We start from the raw sequence: 21,535 nt of genomic DNA, 5'->3' as shown, positions 1-21,535 counted from the left end.
CACGTTTCTGTGGCATTCTGTGAACATGTCCTGTGCAGATTCCTTTTGCCTTTTTCTTGCTTGGTGCTGCTAAACCAAATCCCTTTCTACCAAATAAGACTTCTAAGTTGAAGTTCAAATATTACCTGTGGTTTCTGAAGTCATTAGCATTCTAATGGAAATTCAGAATTTATAGACTTATCCCAATTCTGTTGATACGGTCCACTTATAGAAATAATAATGCCTTCCATGTGACCATTGCTGCATTATGTGAATATAAATTTAGACTTCCAGTGCACCTGTTGCTTTTGCCTGGGTTATCCCAATAGGATGTGACCCATGGACTGTAAAATTGAGGCCTTTTCTTGGTCTAGTGTAAAAATCACTCTTGCATTCTGTTCTTTCCTATGTGTTTTCCACCTGAAATATAGCAAAATGACTTGATACTTGTCCTGAAGCAGTAGCAAGCAGGAGAAATGAGTTGTTGCGTACTGTGCAAAATTACGTGTAATTGTACAAAGTAGAAATTTCTAAACTTTGAATTGCTATGCAGATTCAAAGAGACGATGACTTGATATACATGATAGCTCTAATTTGGTTATTATTTGGTTAATCAGGTTATTGTATAATAACCTAATAATTTTAATTGGAAATCTGGAGAATTCTTGTTCTCGTTCCCCAGTGTATGTCAGCATGTGGGCATTACTTTTCTTGTAAAATAGAATCTGCCCACATACTGCCTCCACAGTACTGCTGATCAGATAAAACCACACTGAATTTCCTTTAAGTAGGATAGCTAAACTGAGGAACTGTCTGCTAAATAAAAAAAAATACTAATGTTATTTATTGTACTGTTGTATCAAGTGTGTGCTTATGGTGCCAGGTGAATATTCCTGAATGAGTAAGTTTGTCATTTCCTTGCATCCTCTTGGCCTAAGCTCACACAATGAAAGTTTTATAACAAACAGGTAGATATTTTGATCTAAGCATAGTTAAGTTAACAATGCATTTATTAACATAGTTGATGTTAACAATGCATTTATTTCCCACAGGATTTCTACCTTTTCACGTTCTTCATTAATAATCATAGTATCACTCTTACTCTATTTATAGTATAGGCACACATCTATTCTAGTAGCTGCAGTTAGTCTCTTTCACTACCTATCACTTAAGTATATCATATTATATGCACTTCATAATTTTTTTCCTGCCAAAATGAGGAAGATGGAGTGGGGGATTTCAGTTACCTTTGTGCACTTTCTGCCTGAAATATGTATATATATATGCAGTACTTTTTAAACTCTTCTGACAAACTTCGGATGTTTTCAGTCTTTCTGGAATTTTACTATCCAGTGTGCATTTCAAATTAATAACACTTTAAAAGCTGCACTTGTGTGGTAAACCTTAGTTCTGCTGTCTTGAAAGTCTTCTGTTTCCTATTTAATTGCATTTGTGGTGCTTTGGTCAAATACTTCAACTAGCAGTCTTCCATGTGTCTCTCCTGCTGTCTGTTTAAAAAAAAAAAAGTTATATTCTGAAGTCTACCACTTACTGAGTTCAAGCTTGACAGTTCTGATCTGTTCTCCAGTTAAATCATTTTATTTAATTTTGCAGCTACACAGTTTATATATGAGACCATAAAATATACTCTATTTTCAAATTTCTTTCCTCATTTGTCATATATTCTGTATATATTCTTCAATTCTGTATAAATTTCTTCACTCCTTTTCTGAAAAGGAACCATGTGTAAAAGTACATATTATGTTCCAAACAAATCCAATTGTTTTAAACCATCTCTTAAATATCTTATTATAGTTTTATCATTAGGCTCACAAAGGGCCAAGTATCTTGATGTTTGTTCTGCTGACAGTCACTTCAAACCCATCTGTACTATACTCTTAAGACAATTTGTACTGGCTACTTTAAATTTCGTAGGTAAAGGCATCGCTTTACACTTCATATTAAAGTTTGCAATCCATAACTTACCCATTTTAATAAGTCTTCTAAGATTAACAGAGAAATCTTGCAATGACTAGTTACTCTTATAGCCTGTACTACAGTGGCATCCATTCCTTAATAAATTTCTTTCAGTGGCTTTTCAGGTATTTATACAAGATGAAAATGAACATAGCAATGGGAGATTGAGGGAGATCTTCCTAGGATAGCCAGTAGTCATTAATTAATTAATTGGTGTATGGAAGACTCAGTTTCATCCTTTCTTCAGCATTTCAGTGTCATTTGTTTTGTAAACGCTTTGTTTCATAGGTGAAAGCTGTCTTCAAGTTTCTACTGTTTCTTTCTCATGTTTTAAACTTTTTTACCTAAATTGCATTTAAAAATTTTATTCGTACTTCTGACAAAGTATCTGTTCTAAAGTTTTCTGACTATTCTGATACTGTATATTAAATCTCCAGTTTCCTGTCTCTAAATCAATAGTTTTTTCATTTTAGAAAGTAATGATTTGTCTGACGTGATTTACCTTTCACAGATGTGTTGACTTCCCCTATTAAATTGTACTTCTCCAACTGTATGCTTAAGCGTTCTATAAATATCATCTAAAAAATACTCTAATATACATGCTATATATGAAATTTTCAGCTTCTCTTCTAGCCTTTCCAGATATTGAAAACTTATCTTCAGTAATCAGTTTAGAATTCCTAAAAATGAAATAATGACTGATTCAGTGTAGTTGACTTAAACAAGTAATCCATATCCAACCAGTTCTTTGTCTACTTTCAGCTTATAGTGTTAGTTACTTGAGTCCATTGACTTATTTCCCTCTGGTGGCTCTTGCTAGAGTCTAAAAATATACCTCCTATCATGAACATTATCAGGAATAGATGCAGAACCTGAGGACTCCTAAGCAGACTGCAAATGGTTTTTCAGGAACTAGAAGTCCTTATAAATGAAAATCAGTGTCTTTTCTTTAAATAAAAATGAATGAACAAGTGGATATAAAAACTGTCTACTCTGTTCAGGTTCTTAAAGAAACCTTTTTTTCCCTGAAATATGAATAAAACTTTTAAATGAGATATAATTTTGTTTTCCTTTGTGCAGGTGGATTTTTTTTTTAAGTTATACTGGATATAAATGATATTTAAGTTAATTTCTTATACAGAGAACTACTGAAATTACTGTTTGTTATTCATCCTACTGAGTCTGTTTGTCTCCTCCCCCTCCCCCGGCTTTTAATTAAACCACACTTTTGGGGCTTATCTTTCCTTTGCTCCATAATACTACCTTCACGTTAATGCTGTTTTAAAATTTACAGATTTTTGTGTTTAAATTTGTGAGAGCAAGACTTCCAAGAGTGAATGGAGATGCGAAGCGCCAGAGGCCTGATTGCTTGATCTAAAGAAGTGGCCTGCAAACTCATTTAGGAAATAAATTCCAGTAACATCTGAAAGTTAAAAGGCTTTTGTTCCTCAAAACTTCTGGGACTGCTTTTTAAAACTGGGTTATGGCAACTTACAAAATAAGAGGTGATCGCTTCTTAAGCTTTTGACCTCAGAACAAAAGTAATACCCTAATACTTTTATTAGCGGCACGAGGTGTATAAGAACAGACTTCTCACACTCATTCTAATGATGCTCGATTTGTTTTAAATGTCTGTTCTCCATTTCAGCCCTGATAACATGGGTCTGCTTGACCCAGCCACCAGTGATGGCAGAGTGATTTTCTTCCTGCCGTGGGAGAAGATGACAATAGCAGGGACCACAGACAGCCCAACTGATGTTACTTCCCACCCAATACCAACAGAAGAAGATATAAACTTTATTTTAAGTGAAGTGCGCAACTACCTTAGTTGTGATGTCGAAGGTAAAACGTGTCACTGTGTTTTTTACTGGAAGGGTACTCATGAGTCTGCAGGGTTTCAGTGCAAGTAAATGCTGCTTGTCTAAAGTTTTACGCAACTGTGATAACTGTAGTTCTTGTGCATCTGGATCTTGTGCATCTGGATATACCTGTACTGCTTGGACTGCTTAAATGGAAATCAGTCGATAGCAGAACATCTAGATTCCATATACCTTTCAACTAACTGGCATTAACTGTCTAAGCTGCACAGCCAAGTCTGGTCTTTCTGGGTTGCAAATGGCCTTTTTGTAGAAGTGGGACAGCTCAGTCATACATCAACACAAGTACATCAAACCATTCGCTTACTCTCCTTGAAAGAAGAGTTGTTTTGACTTTTCCTGTTTCTTTGTTTCTGTTTTTCCAAGTACTTTGTTTTTAATATTTACTTTTCTTGAGCTGGTAAATATCTCGTAGTGCCAGTTTTCAGTTGGAGAGGGCAGTATAATAGGTAAAATAATTTATACATGTCATTTGATGATGGCTGTTCGCTCAGTAGCTGAACTTGAACACTGGCTCATTTGTTGCAAGACACTGGCCCATTTGGATTCAGGGTGTTGGTTTAAAGATGAGAGACTTTGTATCTCATTGCTATGTCTTTGAGCCATTCAGTTTCTGTCATAGTGAGATTTTTAAATGGTTCTGTGAAAGCTGTTTTACTCTTAGATTTCTTTTGTAGTAGCAGCGTTAAAATAAATCTGAGAAGCACTCTTCTTGTCAGGAACATCACAGCATCTTCTACCCTAGATGTGGGAAGTTTACTATTCAGAGGTTTGAAATACTAGATTACTTGTTTATTCTTCCCTAAAGTGGGTAATTGATGGCTCTATTTTGTATAAAGTTAATAGTACATTTTCTAAAGACAGTTTTTCTTAAGTTTCCTATGCAGAAGTCAATATAAATAACTGTGATAGGCCGGACAGGTAGCTTAGACTGAGTTAGACTGTGAGTAAGGCAGAAATTTTGTAAGGGATTTTACAGAAGTACGTTATGAAGTATTTAATGCTCTAGAAGGAGACCTACCTAGGTGCACGCTGTTTTTCACATATGCAATTAGCAGTGTTTATAGATTGCCTGTTATTGAATTAACAGCTGTGCTGGCCATATCAACTCACTGCAGACCTGCCTTTTTGCTGCCAGAGACAGTGCCAGGGTTATCAACTTACACAGGCTTGGATGTGTTCCAACTGTTTAATTATAGTGTCACGCATGCTGCTTTTTCTAGTTTCATTAGTTTATAAACGTAATATGGTATCTTATTTCTGTGATTAACACTTCATTTTGGCAGGTTAAACATGCTGGCAGAGCACCATTGATTTCTGAAATCTATTTTGTGTTCTTTAGGGGATATTTTTACACCCTGTTATTGATTTTTTTCATTATCAGTTATTTGAAAGTTATAGTAAAAGATGTTCTGAAGGCTTCACTATAAAGCAAATTGGTCAATTTTTCTATTGTAAATTTAATAAGCAACAAAATTAAATTCATTAAATTCTCTATTGGTCCCATGTTTTATTTAAAATAAATAAATAAATATCAACTTTCAGAGGCTAGAGTATCTTCCTACAACTGTTAAGGGCTTTCTGTTTTTATTGCTTGATGCCTTCAGATTTTATTCCTGTTACTCTACTGAAAAGTTAGGATTGGCTTTAGAGGTAACAAATAAGAAGCAGAGGAAATAGCATCTGTGGGCTGGAGGTGGGAAAGCCTTTTGGTCAGGTTTATTGTAGAATGGGAAAAAGTTTCTGAAGTACCATTAAGGATAGGAAGCCAGATTCCAAAAGAGGTATTTGTGTAGGGAAAAAGTGGACTTGTAGTGAGTTGTTTTTGATAAGTCAGCTGGGCACTTTGGGGATTTTGTGCAGTTACAAGTGCTGGAGGTTTGACTGGGATTGGAGATTTGGTACAGGCTACTGGAACACTACTGATAAAAGCTCTTCTTGTGTGTATGTGTAATTACATTTCTAGTAAAGGCTGTGGATAAAGATCATTTTTCAAGAGGAAAATCCAGGAAAATAGCTTACTGTATTTAAAAAGAACTTTGAGGTCCTTAAAGCAAGGTGTTAGGCTCTTGCAGAACAAGCTTTATCTGAGATTCCAAAATGCAATATAATGACAGTTCTGTCAATAAAAGCAAACAAGGAGAAGCTTTGGTGCTAGAGTGGGGATTGTTCTGGGGTCAGGGGTTTTTCTTGTTTTGTTTTTTTTTGAGTTGATGAGCAAGTTTGAGTTTAATCTCATAGTGGATCAATTCTCAGACTATCTCCAGTCTGTCGAATTTTTATCCACAGTGTAAAATGGACCTCTCTGTGACTTCTCTGTTTTCAGGTAGAGAAAAGATATTATTGGTGCAGATCAGGGCCATGCCATTTTTTAATTCTCTTCTCTCTTTGAGTTGCTCAGCCAACAAGCATGGTGTGGTGCAGTTCTTGTTTCACACTGAGAATCTACTTGTAGGTAATCCCACAAAGAACATAAGAGGAATATGAGGTAAACAGGAATTAGTTCCTAAAAATCTTTGACTATTCTTTGGCTCTTGACAGTGAGAAGAGGAGACGTGCTGGCAGCATGGAGTGGCATTCGTCCTCTGGTCACGGACCCCAACTCTAAAGACACTCAGTCAATATGCCGCAATCATATTGTTTCTATCAGTGACAGTGGCCTTGTTACAATAGCAGGTACTGGAGGGTCATTTTAAGTAAAGCTTTGCTGGGCTTCCCCAATGAATTGTACTCAAAACTTTAATGTACTTACAGGGTGGTCCTTCACATTCCTGTACTTAATAATGATCTGTCAGTGGTAGCGTGACTGTCTTGTTTGGAGTAAGTCTAGTAAGAATAATGAGATAAAATAAAGTATGAAGCTGGCACGTACTATACATATTTCTCCTAATTTTCACAAATAAGTAAATGTGTTGCTCACAGGTGGGAAGTGGACAACCTACCGTGCCATGGCACAGGACACCATCGATGCTGCTATTCAGTCTCATGGTCTCAATGCGGGTTCCAGTAGGACTGTTGGATTGCAACTGGAAGGGGCTGAGTACTGGAGTCCTACTCTCTACATTAGGTTAGTCCAAGACTATGGACTTGAAAGTGAGGTGAGTTGTTGATCTTTCTGTTCATGCTCTGAGGCTTCTGTGTTGGAGTGTGTTTCTTTTTTTGTTTGTTTGTTTCTTTCTTTTTTCCCTCCATTTACTCTACTACCAGAATAACTTGTACAAATAGCTGTTAAATCAGATAAGACCTGGCCAGGGAAAGGATAGTTTAAGAAATAAGTTCTAGTAATTATGCTTTTCTCATAGACATTGTATGCCATTTTTTCCTTCTCTTCATAACCTTAAAATTGTTTCCAGCTTCTAAACGCATATGACAAGCCAGGGTCTCTTGCCCTTCAAGCCCAAGCAAATCTATGCTTCAGATGCGATCGCAACATAGTAGAAGAGAGTTGAAGCATCATTAGTCACGCTGACACATTTGTAGTAGTGTTAGTGATGGTCTAAGCATTCACAACACAAGTAGTTTCCTCCCACACAATCAAAACCTAATATCCTCCTCACCCTATTTGTTATTGGTGATGAGACAATTGACAAGAAAAACTTGCATATATTTGGCACGCTTTTGAAAGAATACTGTGTTTGCTTTCAATTCTATAGGTGGCTCAGCATCTAGCTTCTACATATGGTGACAAGGCTTTTGAGGTGGCAAAAATAGCCCAAGTTACAGGAAAGAGATGGCCTATTGTTGGGAAACGTCTTGTATCTGAATTTCCTTATATTGAAGCTGAGGTATGTGGAAAAGCTACATAGTGCTCTTTAATTGCTTTTTCAGAAAAGAAGCAGGTTCTAGATTAGTTTGTCTCTCTGTAAAACCTCTTCAAAAGTACTTTCCTTTGAGGTCTGATTCTGGGATGTTAAAAAATATGTATGAAGTTCTGTAAAATGTGATAGAAATTCTGATTTCTTCTTTATCCTGTTTTGGTTTTTCCCCTTCAAGCACATGCATGCACACGCGTGCGTGCATACACAGCCATGTTTGATCCCAGATGCATTTTTTAAAATGCTCTAACGAGAAAGGAGTTTGTCTAATATTTCTCTTGGTGGCATATATGTAGAGCAGCATATAGCTAGTTTTTTTATTTTGTTAATTTAACCAGTGATGCAATTTGTGATGCTAAAAATCATTTCCAGGTAATGTTCCTGTTTACTTTTTCATCCCATTTGCCATTGCCTTCTGTTTTACCTTCCTATGAAATAACTCATTACAATGCTCAACTGTTATTAAATTTTTTTTTTAATCTTCTACGGTTCTAGGTTGTATATGGTGTAAAAGAGTATGCCCGTACTGCAGTGGATATGATTTCCCGCCGTACGCGCTTGGCCTTCCTGAATGTGCAGGCTGCTGAGGAAGCTTTGCCAAGAATTGTAGATATAATGGGGAAAGAACTTAACTGGAGTGAGCAGGAAAAAAAGGTACAAAGGGCATTTTTCATCTGAAACTGTTTTGTTTCTCTTAAGTAGTTTCCATGTTAACAGTCTAAATCAGTTGAATGGAAAACTTCAAATGATGCTTTCTTCCTGCAAGAATAATTCCCTTGGCATATTTCAGTATGAAAGACTTTATCAGAATAGCTATCAACTGAATTTGTGTTGGCTGGGGGTGGATGGGGGAAGTGAAGATCTGTATCCTGGTGTTCCCTAATTTAAAAAATGAAAGCAAACCTGGCATTATTAGCTTATTCTTGTTCAGATATTTTTTTCACAGTAACATTTTTCAACAGGCCTGTCTTGGAAAAAAAGGAGAATCTTAAGATTTTTCATGTGTCACTTCTTCCTTCCAATGTGCCCTTGTGGCCCAGAGGGCCAACAGTATCCCAGGGTGCATCAGGAAGAGTGTTGCCGGCAGGTCGAGGGAGGTGATCCTGCCCCTCTACTCAGCCCTGGGGAGACCTCATCTCGGGTACTGTGTCCGGTTTTGGGTTCCCCAGTATGAAAGAGACATAGAGCTACTGGAGAGAGTCCAGTGTAGGGCTACGAAGATGATCAGAGGGCTGGAGCATCTGCCCTACGAGGAACGGCTGCGAGAGCTGGGCCTCTTCAGCCTGGGGAAGAGAAGCCTGAGGGGGGATCTTGTCAATGTGTACAAGTACCTGAAGGGAGGGTGTCAAGGGGATGGGGACAAACTCTTTTCAGTGGTGCCCAGCCAACAGGACAACGGGTAGTGGGCACAAACTGAACCACAGGAAGTTCCATCTGAATATGAGGAAGAACTTCTTCCCTGTGAGAGTGACAAAGCCCTGGAACACGTTGCCCGGAGTAGTTGTGGAGTCTCCTTCTCTGGAAATATTCAAAGCCTGCCTGGATACGGTCCTGTGCAACATGCTCTAGGTGACCCTGTTTGAGCAGAGACTTGGACTAGATGATCTCTTCAGGTTCCTTCCAACCTCAGCTATTCTGTCTGCTGTGTCCTTTGTAAAGTGATGCTACAATTCTTTTGCCTAAACTGTAGAGTCAGTCCTAACTTCCTGTTCCCCCAGTGGCTTTGTGCTCAAATAAACAGTGTGGGACTCATCCTGTTTTAGTTACAGTGTTGGTAGTGTAGCCAGCTATATCTAAGCTAATCTCTGTACACCTCCTCTGTAGTTGAGTTTGATCAGATGACTCATCCTAGATGAAAGCATCTGCTTTGATGCATTGAGTTGAATCCTACACGCACATTTAGATCTCCACAAACTGTCTGGAGAACTTTGGGAAACTACCTTAGATGTAGATACCCTGTTTACTGAAACAAATCCTATCACTTCTGACTTACCACATAATTTGCCGATCATCCTTTCTTTCTGTTTTTATCACAAAAGATGAATGTCCAGAATATTAAAGACTGCACGTTCAATGTCATATAGAGTATAGTGGAAGAAAGAAAGTACAGCAAGTGCTGTATCTAAGTGGGATGTGTGGATTGCAACTTCTTTTGCTCCGTTAAAGTAGACGGGGCCTATGAATGCTCACATAATTCTTTCACTCCAAAAGGAATAGAAAGTTTCCCTTTGCTCATTTATGATACCTTTTAGCCAATTAGTCTTTTCATTAAGATTCTGAAGGGAGCTCGTCTGAATACTGCCAGGCAGAGGACCTGCCGTGACCTGAAGCCTCCCTAGAGGAATGCATAAAGAGAAGGATACCGTCATGTCAGTTGTCAGCTTCCAGTTGTGAGCTATGTTGCTTTGTGTGTCTCTGTTGAGCAACCTCACAGTCAGAGGTGTTTGACCAAAATTAGAGAGGTGTTTTGCCCTCACGCAGTGCAGCTTGCTCATGTACTAATTTATCGTGTTAGACAAAGCTATGTCAATCCTTCCATAATGATAATTAGAAAATGCGAAGTTTCCAAAGTTTAAAAAAAAGAAAAAATTTTGAAACCAGTGTGATGATACAGTTGCATAGGCAGCCCTAACTGTGGCCATCCATAGTCGTGGAGTTGGGCAGCGCTTCTCACAGTAGGCTGTAGCAAAGAAAACCGACAGGTGCTGCAAGTCCCTGTGTGGCTTACAGAGCAGCTCATGCAGGAACCCTAATGCCAGCAAGGCCCTGTCTCTCTCTGTTGCATTCCCTGTGTATCCACAGGGCAGTCTTCTGGAAAAATCTTGGGTTTGGATGAGGCTAAATACCCCCTTCACCGCTGATACTGAGTGTTGTTTCTATAACCAGACTTGGGCCATCTTGAAATGCTGCATTTTTACTATGATTCTGTGGGTGGCTTTAAAAAATATTTTTACTTCTTTTTGTTACAACTTAAGGTACAAGGCAACTGCATGCATATTCGGAATGTATTTCTTGATTTTAGCTATGATAGGACTGTTAAATCGAAGTCTTTTTGATACGGGACTTCAAAGCTAATTGAATGCTTATGTTGAAATACGTGAGGGTAGTCCTGAATAGCTTAGGTGGTGTCCTAATATGCCTAAAAGAACAAGTCTTTTGCTAGATAAGGTCTTCAGCTTAATGTGGAGGGTGTGTGTGTGTGTGTATGCACCTAGGAATTTCTTATTGTTAGTGCAGCTATTACTCAGTATACTCATACTTTTTTGTAATCTGGTGTGAACTTTTCATACTGATGATTTTTGTAGCAGATGCTTGTGCCTCTCTTAGAGCAGTGTTTGTACATACAGCTGTAGAAAAGAACTGTGTACTCTACAGTATGTTATGTATTGGAGAGCTTTATCATTTTTTAATACTGGCCACAGAGGAGCTTGCACTGAACTCTCTGGTAGTAACTTAATTTTACTACTGTGAAAAATGCAGTTTAAAGCATCAAGAACCTGCCCAGTGTTGATTCTCCTGATTTTTGCTGATTTGAGATAGTTAAGAGAAACATCGTGGTAAGGTACCAGCTATCAATTAAATGATATTTCATAGATACGGTTCTTCATGATATGAGTACAAACAGCGTGTGTGACTGAAGTCATGATAGGATCCTAAATGTGTTTACACAGTACATGTGTCCTAATGCAATTTTCAAGTCTAGTAAAGACTTCTACCTTTCTTCAAGACTAAAAAGACTAAAAAGTTTATGTAACTATTTTTTAGATACTTTTCAGCTACCATCTGCTTAGTTTTTGGACCTCATATAAATTCTAGTTAAGTGGAAGGAACTAATAAAATACTACATTAAAAATAATTATTTAAACTTGTTATTCCTCAGAAACAGAGACAGTTTTTCTTTCCTGATGTAGGAAGAACTTGAAGCTGCTAAGAAGTTTCTATATTATGAAATGGGCTACAAAGTTAAATCTGATCAATTAACAGACAGCTCTGAAATCAGTCTAGTGCCTTCAGATATTGAAAGGTAAGTAAAGCAGAAGCAGACTTCCCTGTGGTGTTAGGAATTAATTCTGTCAGACTTCTTGCACTGATAATCCTTAACTTGCAGATACAAGAAGCGATTTCATATGTTTGACAAGGACAAGAAAGGGTTTATTACTATACTGGATGTCCAACGTGTCTTGGAGGTAACATTTTCTTATGTTCTTTTATTTTTCCTTTTTAAAGCTCTTAGCTAAATTGCAGTGTGCTGAATAATCCAGTGAGATTTTTTTTTTATCTAGAGCATCAGTGTTCAGATTGATGAAAATGCACTTCATGATATTCTAAATGAAGTAGATCTGAACAAAAACGGACAGGTTGAGCTCAATGAGTTTTTGCAGGTAGGTGCTTCTTTGTAATGAGAGCAGTAGCTTGAATGAACAAAGGCATGGACATGGGTTTATTTATTCCCTCCCCCCGTCCCTGCTTTTGCTGGAGGGTGGGTTGGAGAAGAGGGGAGTGACACTTGGGTAGTCTTAATGCTGTTTGCCAGATCATGAGACAAAGGTGACTGACAGGCAGCCATCCTTGAGCAACTTTGAAACACAAGGATTTTTCCTGTGCAGACATCAATCTTACAAGACCCAAAGAATAGGCCCTGTTTGGAAAATCTACCTGAATTTGACTTTCTAATGTAGAAATGTTGTTTAAGTCAAGTCAAAATGAGGCAATTGCCTATTCAAAGATGTATTGCACAGTTACGTACGTTGACATTTTTGTGGGCCTAATAAGTGGTTAAAATATTCAAAATAGTTCAGTAAGTACTAGAGAATGAGGAAATACAAGTTTGTTGTTGAAGCTTATCTAGTCTGTGTTATCCTATTTTAACTTCTGAATTAACTAAAAGTACCTCAGTTTGTGTGAAAGATAGTACATTAGCAACCCATACGTCTTCTGTTTGCAAGGCTTTAAAACAAAAAAATTAAAGGTGCTACTAAAATGTGTGTTTGCTCAGCTCCCCTTACATGAGCAGTTTGTTGCCAGCCAGTTTTGTTTTTGTAGAGTCTTTCTTGGTCAGGTATTTCAAGTGACTGCCATGTCTTTCCTGCATGGTGGCAATGATGAATGCCGAACATGAGATAAATTAATGCTGGGGATTTTGGTCAATGTCAGCCCTTTCTTCACTGTGTCAAGTTAAACAAACAAGATCAAGGCAGAGGAAATGGTAATTGTCTCTCTTGAGATGAGCTGTAGATAAGAGCATTGTTGAATCTAAATGCAGAAAATTTTCACAGGTTGTGTCCAGCATTACAAAAAAGGAGTATTTATTTGCCTAAAATGCAGTGGTTTAGCTGTGTGAGTAAAATGCATTTTAAAAAAAGGGTAGGGGGAAGAGCAAGAGGGAGAAACAATGGCTTTGGGAGCTTATGCTTATGAATTTAAATAAGAAAATCACAGGTGGTTTTCTGGCTATGTCCCTTTGCATATGAAAACTTTAATTGGAAAAAGAACCATTTACTGTAATGGCTGTGTTGAACTCTAATTTGGTTAGTTTGGATACACTGTGGTTAAGAATTCAAAGCTACTACAAATTATGCCTGCTGCATGTTTTTGATGGGTTTCTAGGTTTTGTTTTACTCTGAATTGTCTCATTAGAGATAGGAGTATTTCTAAAATATAAATGACAAATTGCTACTTTGCTATTTTCAGTGTTTACACTTTTTAAAAATTTTGTAACTCACTGGCCAGTAGCTTCTCCTATGCATTTCACGATGTAATATGCATATTTAAAACTACTGATGCACTGCAATAACTGGATCGTTTGTGCATATGCATTTTCTTCCTATAGAAGTAGACAGCAGCACACAGGGAGCTGCTGTGTAGCCAAGTGTTAAGTAGGAAGTGTGGTAATAAAATTAACAGGAGGTTGCCATGGAAGGAACAAAATACATTAAATGTTTGTTTAATTTTTTTAATGGATCTGTTAAGTCAGTTCCCAATACTTTTGTGTTTGCTTTCTGAAAACTTTCAAGTAATTACATTTTACCGTCAGAATGCTTGTGGAAAGCTGTGTGCAAATATTTGTGGACGTTTATATTAGAATATAGGAACATGTTGTACCAGGGTGGGGAGCAGAGCAATGCCAAGTGGTTTCATTCAACCAATTGCAGATTGCCAGTGCAACTGAAATAATGGTCTTGCAGGAGCTGTTCTCAGCAGAGAACTAACGCTTACAGGTGTTTCACAAATAGAAAATGAGCTGAATCAATCAGTGTTTATCACAAACAAGTCATTCTGATTTTAAGTTTGAGCAATTTTTCCGCAGGTATTAATATTGTACAAAGCGGCCCCGGTCTCTTGCTTTGTATGTAGTATTTCTACAGCTCAGTAGAACTCTTCTGCATCTGATCGTCAGTCTGTTGCATCAGTCTGTTACTCAGGTGGTGCAGCCTTGCAGCGTTTCCGCGCTGGGAGCGATGCAGAGTTTTAACAGTGCTTGTGCGTCAGTGAAAGTCTTAAGGGGTGATTATTTTTGCTTAAGGCTTATTTACAGGAGCCTTGTGCTGCCATTGTTTCTGCTCCGGAAAAAGAGGGAAACATTTGAAACAAGTATGTAGAAGTAAAAGAAGTCTGTTGCATCGGGAGGAGACCTTTTTCCAGTGCTGTTTCCTTTGGGATTCTGGCAGATCTGCGCATCAAGCTTGCGTTTTTGCGTGGCCGAGCAGAAGGCTCAGCCAGCTGGGCAGGGGTGGCGGGACCCGTGGGCGTCCGGCCCGCTCGGTTCGGCACGAGCTGCAGCCCCTGCCGAAGAGCTAAGCGAGACACGGGGCTGGCGGTGGGGCAGGTTGCGGAGCAGAGCGGGGGGAAGCGGTGGCAATGCCTGTCCTCGTAGAGCCCCGGTGCTTGTCAGCGGGCGTCACTGGGCCGTGGGAAGGGAGACGAGGGCGAATGCCGGGTCCGCGCGCTGGGAGACGGTACCGGGCCCCGTCCTGTGCCCTGCCCCTCCCAGGCAGTCGTCTCCAGACAACACCCTACAGAAGGGCAGAAACCTGGAGGATTCTTAGCGCTCAATGGGAGTAAGAAATTGCATTTTTTTAAAGTGCTGATTGCTTTCCATATTAGTCTTTTACAAGCTGACTGCGTGTAATTTCAGGTCTAATGCTCATTTTATCCATGGGATAAAGAAGAATTTAGCTAAAATCTTAGCAGTCGTCTGTGTTCATTAAGGTAGAGCTGAGTCCAGTTTCAAGGACTTAAAGGCAAATTAGTTTTTAAAGTCTATAAAGGAATTTGGATTTGAAAGAATAGTGGAAGTCAAGTACACGCTCTCTACACCGCAGGGCAGTTGAATGAAAAAGGCTATAGCCAGGGTCGTTGGTAAATTGGGAAGCATGTTCTCCTTACTCTGTCTAGCTACTTTCAGATCATTTAAAAAAAACCCAAAAAACAAACTAGGAGTAGATGGGGTATCCTACTTTCTTAACTGACGTTGAAGAAACCCAGTGTTGGTGGCTGCCTGCACCGTCGCTTCCCAGTCGGTCATATTTGATACTTCTCCTGCTGCCTGTGCCTGGGCAAGTCGCGTGCTCATGTTGCCGGAGAGCACGGAGGAGCTCGCGAGGACGTCGCTCCCTGGAGCTGCTGGTTCCTGCCGCCGGCAGCCCGCCGGCAGGACAGCTGGGGGGTCCCTGGCAGCGCGGGTTTGTGCGCTGCCGCTTGGCCCCGGGGCCCATCCGGATGCCGCGCGGAGGGACCGCTGCCGGTCGCGGCTGTCCTGCCGTCTGCCCCGCGAAGGGCTGCTGCTTCTGCCGTGTGCTCTCTCTCGCAAGTGAGTTAACAGTGCTCCAAACGTTGTTTCTTTAAGCTCATGAGCGCTATTCAGAAGGGCCGCGTCTCCGGGAGCCGCCTGGCTGTCCTCATGAAGACTGCCGAGGAGAACCTGGGTCGGAGGGCGGTGATTCCCGTGGACCGGAGCGGCGGCGGACTGTGAGTCTGAGCAGCCCGCGGGCGGCTGCCGCGGCCGCCTGCCGGGGCGCAAACACATTCCAGTGCTTCCCACCGGCTCTGCTCGTCCGGGGTGACTTGTGTCTGTCCGTCAGCGTAGCCCTTACAGAAAATATGTTGGTGCATTTGTTTTCCTTATTAATGGTTTTCTGTACAGTTCCTAATACTCCTCCCAGTACGTGGCCTTCTGGAGTGGGTCTGCTTTAGACGCGGTTCGTTAGCGAGGGTTCGGGAATACGGCCTGGGAAGGTTTGTGGGCAGGGAACGTGCAGCCTTGTTCACTAACTTGTCCATCACCTTTACCTTCAAAGAAAACGATGGTTAGGAGGCAAATCCCCACTTTAGAGAGCGCTGCATGGAATTCTGCAAACGTGCAAAACCGAGTGTTTGAAAGCTGCCGATCTGCCCTCCTCGGAAAAGAGCAAGAGGGAAAGCTGATGTTCTGGAGTTCTGGGTAGTATCACAAGGCACACAAAAACCCGAAAACCTCCTCAGGTAACTGTTATGCTGAGGAGTTGTCATGACTATTTACAGAACCTTCCAGGGTGGTTCCTTTTGCTCTTTCCAGTGCTGTATTTCAGTGGTATCGATACTTGGCTAGACAAAAATAGCAGCAGTATGAAGCTGGAAAACTACAAGACTAGACAGAATCCTGCTTTATCACCCATAACTTACAATTTTGATGTTAAAGGGGGAGCGGGAGGAGAACTTTCCTTTCTCCTGTGTGTGTGAAAATAAGTTTCCTTTAATAAATTACATTGTCTAGCAAGTGATGTTTTATGCTCTGAGGTGTTCTGCACTGTTTCCAATTTTGGACAAGTACTAGTGATACGTAAAATATGACAGTATTTGATAGTATAACAATCTTAATTTATTTACAAAATTCTCAAATACAAAGTGAAATAGTGAAATTTATTTTGTGTTCCAGTAGTTTTTTGTAGAAAAGTGAAAGGGCTATTTTTCAGCAGATGAATATAAAGATTAAAAAAAAAACAAAAAAACCCAAAAAAAACTAAGACCACTAATTTGAGCTGTTTTCAACAATGTTACATCTGAATATTTGCCTTTGTTTTGTTAAATCGGTTAGGATCAAGATCAGATGGAAGATTTCTGCTAATATAGAGCAACAAAGGGAAAGGAAAAAACAATATGTGATTAATGAATTTCTCATTCTTTTGTATTCTTTGAGTATAAATACCATTTTACATTTCAAACCTGAAGCCTCAGCTCTAAGGTGAGAGAATTTCTACTTGTATAAAATCTGATGAATTTTAACTGATGTCACCTCTTTCACTGATGGGGTAGAGCAGTACAGTAATGCACAGCAAGGATTACCTTCAAATTTTTAAAGGGAAAATATATGCATACACAAAATAGCGGTGCTGAGGAATATTGGTATGTTGTATGATACTAATAAGTACAGATCTTTTGGGGGCTGGGGCAACAGTCTTTTAAACAAAACAAACAACATTTGAAAAACAGTCGAGCTCTAAAAACGGGAGTAGGTAAGCCTCATTTACAATTCTGTAAACAGAATCTATTCTAATCTCTCTATTTTTCTCAGTCCAGACAGCTAGTAAGATCTTCAGCAGAGAGGGCAGGCAGTCCTTAAGAAATCTCAGGTAAAATGCCTTTCAAGTGGTTTTGTTTGCTAGGGTGTGTGTTTGTTGTTGTGTTTTGTTTTTTATTAATTTGCCTTGTGCTGAAAGGCCGCTCATGCTAGGAGGATCCGACTTCCCTTGCTTTGAGTCCGGTGCACGTTAGGCACCGCCTATTTGAATGAGGCTTTGCACACACTTGACAATGTAGGGATTTATTTTATGAACAAAAGGAGTTCGTTTCGTTGGTCCTATTAACTTCTCCTTTTGAAACATATTCCAGTATTTTCAGATAAAGTATCTAAATGTTTGGCACAGGTTCACACTTCAAAAACCCTCTGCAAATAAAAGTAAAGAACACAAAACCAGACTCTACACTTATTACAGAATTGGAGGGAAATGAATGTACAATGCACAGGTTATTTTGGTTCAGTGAGCAAGGTAAGGGGGGAGGAGCGTTAAGATTCTGTTATTAATAATTCAAAAAAAAAAAAAAAAAAGGCGACATGGAAGCTTTTCCAGGCCAAGGAAAGAAAACACTTGTATTTAATATGTTTGGTATGGTTTAAAAGAAAAAAGAAAAATTGTCCTTCACTCCTCTGTAAACAGCACTGTTAATGCAAGTTTCTCTGTAAAGCCAGTATTTTCTGCTTTGTACACGGTGTGCTCTTTGTGTGTCGGGGGGGGGGTGTTGCTGCTGTGTGTGGTTGTGTGTTTTTTTTTCTGTGTGTGTGTTTTTTTTTTTTTTTTTTTTTTTTTTGGTAGTGGTGCATACAGAATGTGATGCTGGGATTTTTTTGGCTATGTGTATGTCCCCTGGAATGGATTTGCCTTGTGTCTTCAGCACTTTACGGTTCTCTGCTTTTCTTTTCTCTCTCTCTCTCTCTTTTCTTTCTTTTTTTTTGTTTTGGTATGGCAGCAAGATCTTGTTTAACTACTTTGTATAGAAAGAGAATATTGCATATGTTAGTTAAAACAGTTAAATCCATATGTGAAAAAAATTCAGAGCTACTTATTTAATCACCCTACATTTGTTTTCTAAAAAGTTTATTTTTCTTTTTTTTTCCATGTGAGTGTACTGTTAAGTCTGTTGTAAAATATGACTGTCCTACATTTACTGATCCTACATGGAAAAATATTATTGCAATTTTGAGGTGGGAGTTGAGATTTTTGGAGGTGTAGGGGGGGTTTTAATCATCTGTAGCCTACTAGTGGTGTGGGGTGTGTGTATGTACACACTGCATGTTCTTACACATGTGGCACTTATGTATTTTGTTAGGTTATTGTTCTAGATTGAATTGTTAAATGCTGTGTTTGAGGCTTGTCATTTTTATAACTGTCTAGGTGTTTTACTGCTGCTATTTATTACTTTTGATATACAGAAAGAGCTGCATGCATTTTTAGAGCAATAAGAGGATGTATTTAATGTGCCTTGTTTTTAACTGAATAAGAGGCAAAAGCATGAATCAATAAAACTGATTAAAAAGGGTTCATTCACTGGCACCTTGGTGTTACGATGGTTACAGAAATAACTTTGGTTAGCTTTGAAAAAGTTTAAAATAAAGGTGCAAAATAAATGCTTTTTAATAAGACGTGACATATTTTTGTCTATATGTTGCCATTTCAGTTCAGAATTTAGCAATTCATGGTTTAAGAGTGAAAATGAGGAGTTAATACAGTATTTAACATTCTCGGGAAGCACAAGCTGTATGCTTTCCCTGGTGACATACGGGGGAAGGTATTCTGTACTGCAGTCTCATACTAAAATTACAACCAGCCTATTGTGATGGGTATTTTTTTTTTCTCCCAACAAAATCCAGGCCAAGTGTTCCTTTGCACACTGATGAATTTTATCATAACTAAAATCAATAGAAATGAATGGAAAAGATTACATAATCCATTTTGATCATTTTACATGTCAAGTTAGTCCAGGGGTGCCATGTGTTGATTAATGTTCTGACAGAAAAAATGCTATATATTTTCATTGTCAGTAAATCAGTAAAGCTGTTATCAGTTTTAACACAAATTTTATAATCTCCATATTATTTTATAGGTTTTAATTTACATGTGTAATAGGGATACTCCACAACTGCAGTTTAGCTTTGCTGAATACAGAGGTTGTGTATGTGCAGCCAGAGTAACTCCCCTCCTTGTATCCCACACACAGGGAAATAAACAGGACTGATACCTCCAGAGTATAATTACAAAGATTATGAATTTTATATAATCTGTGGTGTGTAAGTAATATGTCAGGAAACATTTGCTGTAATCATTTCTGTCTCAAATATTTTGCAGCACTAAAATTGCCTTGGGGCGTGATCCTCAATTTGTTACTCGAGACAAAACTCCCATTGAAATAACTAGTTTTTCCAGAACGGTATTTTGGGACTGGGTTCCCTTGCTTTGTATGATTTCTTCATTGAATGCTAGGAATTCAGATTTATTGCAACTTATGTTCACTTGCTCACTGTGGCCTGTTTTAGAAATATGATTTGGAATATCATAGCAACATTAATATTTAAGGATTGATGCTTGAACTGGGTGGTTCCCATGTCAAATATGAACTGATTGCATCTGTTGAAGAGGGAAAGCAGCCTTCAACAAGGATGAATCTTTGCTCCTAAATAAGCATTGTTTTTTTCCTTACTGAAATGGAAGGTCTTTCTTATTTTTAGGTGTGTTCTCTCTCAAGGTTTTAGTCGTCCTTCCCTTAATTCCTCCCCTGCCCAAGCTGTGAATGTGTGCATCCTGATACAGAAGCTTTGACATGCACAAAGCATGTACACAGGTACTGTGACAAGGAGGTTATAGACTTCATTTCAAAATCAATACTTTCTTCACTCTGAAGATGCCATGGCTGTAAGCATTTGCTAGGGTAATCCCTCCTCTTCATATATTGCAAATAAAGCCAGAGATTAATGCTGCTCTCTTGAGCAAGCCTTTTTCTTACTGGGATTTTTTCTGCAACTGTCTTCTGCAAGGACTATTATATGTATTAGATTATCCTGTTGATTATGAGCAGAGGGACCAGTTTCTGCAAAAATTTGGGAAATTTTAATTGTGCTTTTAACTGAACTTGACCCTAAGCAAACGTCAGCAGCAGCCACGGTGCTTTGTCCGTCTTCACCGAACCACTGCAGCCCGAGAGCGTGCGGTGCAGCCTGGCAGGCTGGAGCTGTGTTAACCCCTGTACTTCAGCAGGTTAGGTTAGGTTATTTTTATTCAGTGGCAACTGTTAGCATTCTTGGTGTAGCTCTGAACACATGGTATGTTGGGGCATTTCCCTGAAAGTAATGTATTCCTCCTGACAGCGAGCTAACGAACAGCCCCAGTTCAGATATCTGCAAGAGGATAGTGCTCTAGCTGGGTATGTGTCACTAGTTCTTCTTGATAGGCTTTATTTAACTAAATAAGGCAAATTTGGTTCTGTCTTACCAAGATACCGTAATCTGTTTGTCTAACTGATGTAAATGTAATTAGCTTGATCAGTAAAACTGACACAAGCGGAGGGGAGTCGAATGAGCGTGAGCCGAGTCGAAGGTCCTTTACGAAGCAGGCATTCCCTCTCCCCAGCCCTCCCCGAGCCAGCGCGGCTCTGCCTCCTCTCGTCTGCTCCCTTCTAAATTGTTGCTTAGTTTGTCTCACTGAAGCACAAAGATTTTTTTTTTTTTGCATATCTACAATTAACTGATTTGCAATTCATTTTTATGCAAGCTGAATTTTTCCTGTCCAAGTCAAGAAGCTGTAAATCTTAGATCTATTGAACTGACAGTGAAATATATTTCATTTTTCCCCATGAATCATTTGCCATCCTTATTGCAGAAAAATGGCAAAATTATGGTGTACTGTGTTTTCATAAATTACTGCTCTTCGTCTCCTCCCGTCCGAAATTTGTTCTGTAATTTGCTTGGGAGGAAGGTGTGTGAGAACCCAGAATAGCTGGGTAAAGAGGATTTGTTTCGTACCAAATTGTCTGAAAACCTGATTGATCACTACACTTCATAGAACTAGAAGAATTAATACATCTTTCACATTAATCAAAAAAAGATAATTTCTCCTGAAGTTATCTTGACTTAGTATTGTTAAGAGGTTATCTAGTTAAATTACTAATGTACTATGGAAAGAAGAAAGCAGTAAGTAGCATTTGATTTCCCCCCCCCACACACACCTCCTCCCCAACAGTAAGCAGTTCCTTAGCGTTTTATCTCTTATATCAACAATTTGTAAACTGCACAAAGCTAGGTGCTTTTCTGATTTTAGGAATATGCAAACTCCATATCTAAAAATACATAGCTTATAAAGA

General features: G+C 39.0%; 1 protein-coding gene across 5 annotated transcripts in view; it reads left to right on the top strand.

The window, feature by feature from the left end:
• GPD2 (glycerol-3-phosphate dehydrogenase 2) overlaps positions 1 to 18,829 on the top strand; it is a 64,493-nt gene extending 45,664 nt beyond the window's left edge. For 4 of the 5 annotated variants that reach the window (XM_062578976.1, XM_062578975.1, XM_062578977.1 and 1 more), the window contains 10 exons: positions 3,605 to 3,798; positions 6,375 to 6,509; positions 6,756 to 6,931; positions 7,487 to 7,618; positions 8,144 to 8,302; positions 11,560 to 11,672; positions 11,757 to 11,835; positions 11,932 to 12,030; positions 15,495 to 15,616; positions 15,946 to 18,829. In XM_062578976.1, coding sequence (XP_062434960.1) covers positions 3,605 to 3,798; positions 6,375 to 6,509; positions 6,756 to 6,931; positions 7,487 to 7,618; positions 8,144 to 8,302; positions 11,560 to 11,672; positions 11,757 to 11,835; positions 11,932 to 12,030; positions 15,495 to 15,616; positions 15,946 to 15,979 — 1,243 coding nt within the window. In that variant the 3' untranslated portion in view covers positions 15,980 to 18,829. Of the gene's footprint in view, positions 1 to 3,604; positions 3,799 to 6,374; positions 6,510 to 6,755; positions 6,932 to 7,486; positions 7,619 to 8,143; positions 8,303 to 11,559; positions 11,673 to 11,756; positions 11,836 to 11,931; positions 12,031 to 15,494 lie in introns of all 5 variants that reach the window. The other variant, XM_062578980.1, reaches the window with a different exon arrangement.
• Positions 18,830 to 21,535: the final 2,706 nt, after the last annotated feature.

Source organism: Rhea pennata, chromosome 6 (genome assembly GCF_028389875.1).
Source record: "Rhea pennata isolate bPtePen1 chromosome 6, bPtePen1.pri, whole genome shotgun sequence".
NCBI classification, from domain to species: domain Eukaryota; kingdom Metazoa; phylum Chordata; class Aves; order Rheiformes; family Rheidae; genus Rhea; species Rhea pennata.
Note: the sequence above shows the minus strand (reverse complement) of the source record. Positions and strands in the feature narration are given on the sequence as shown.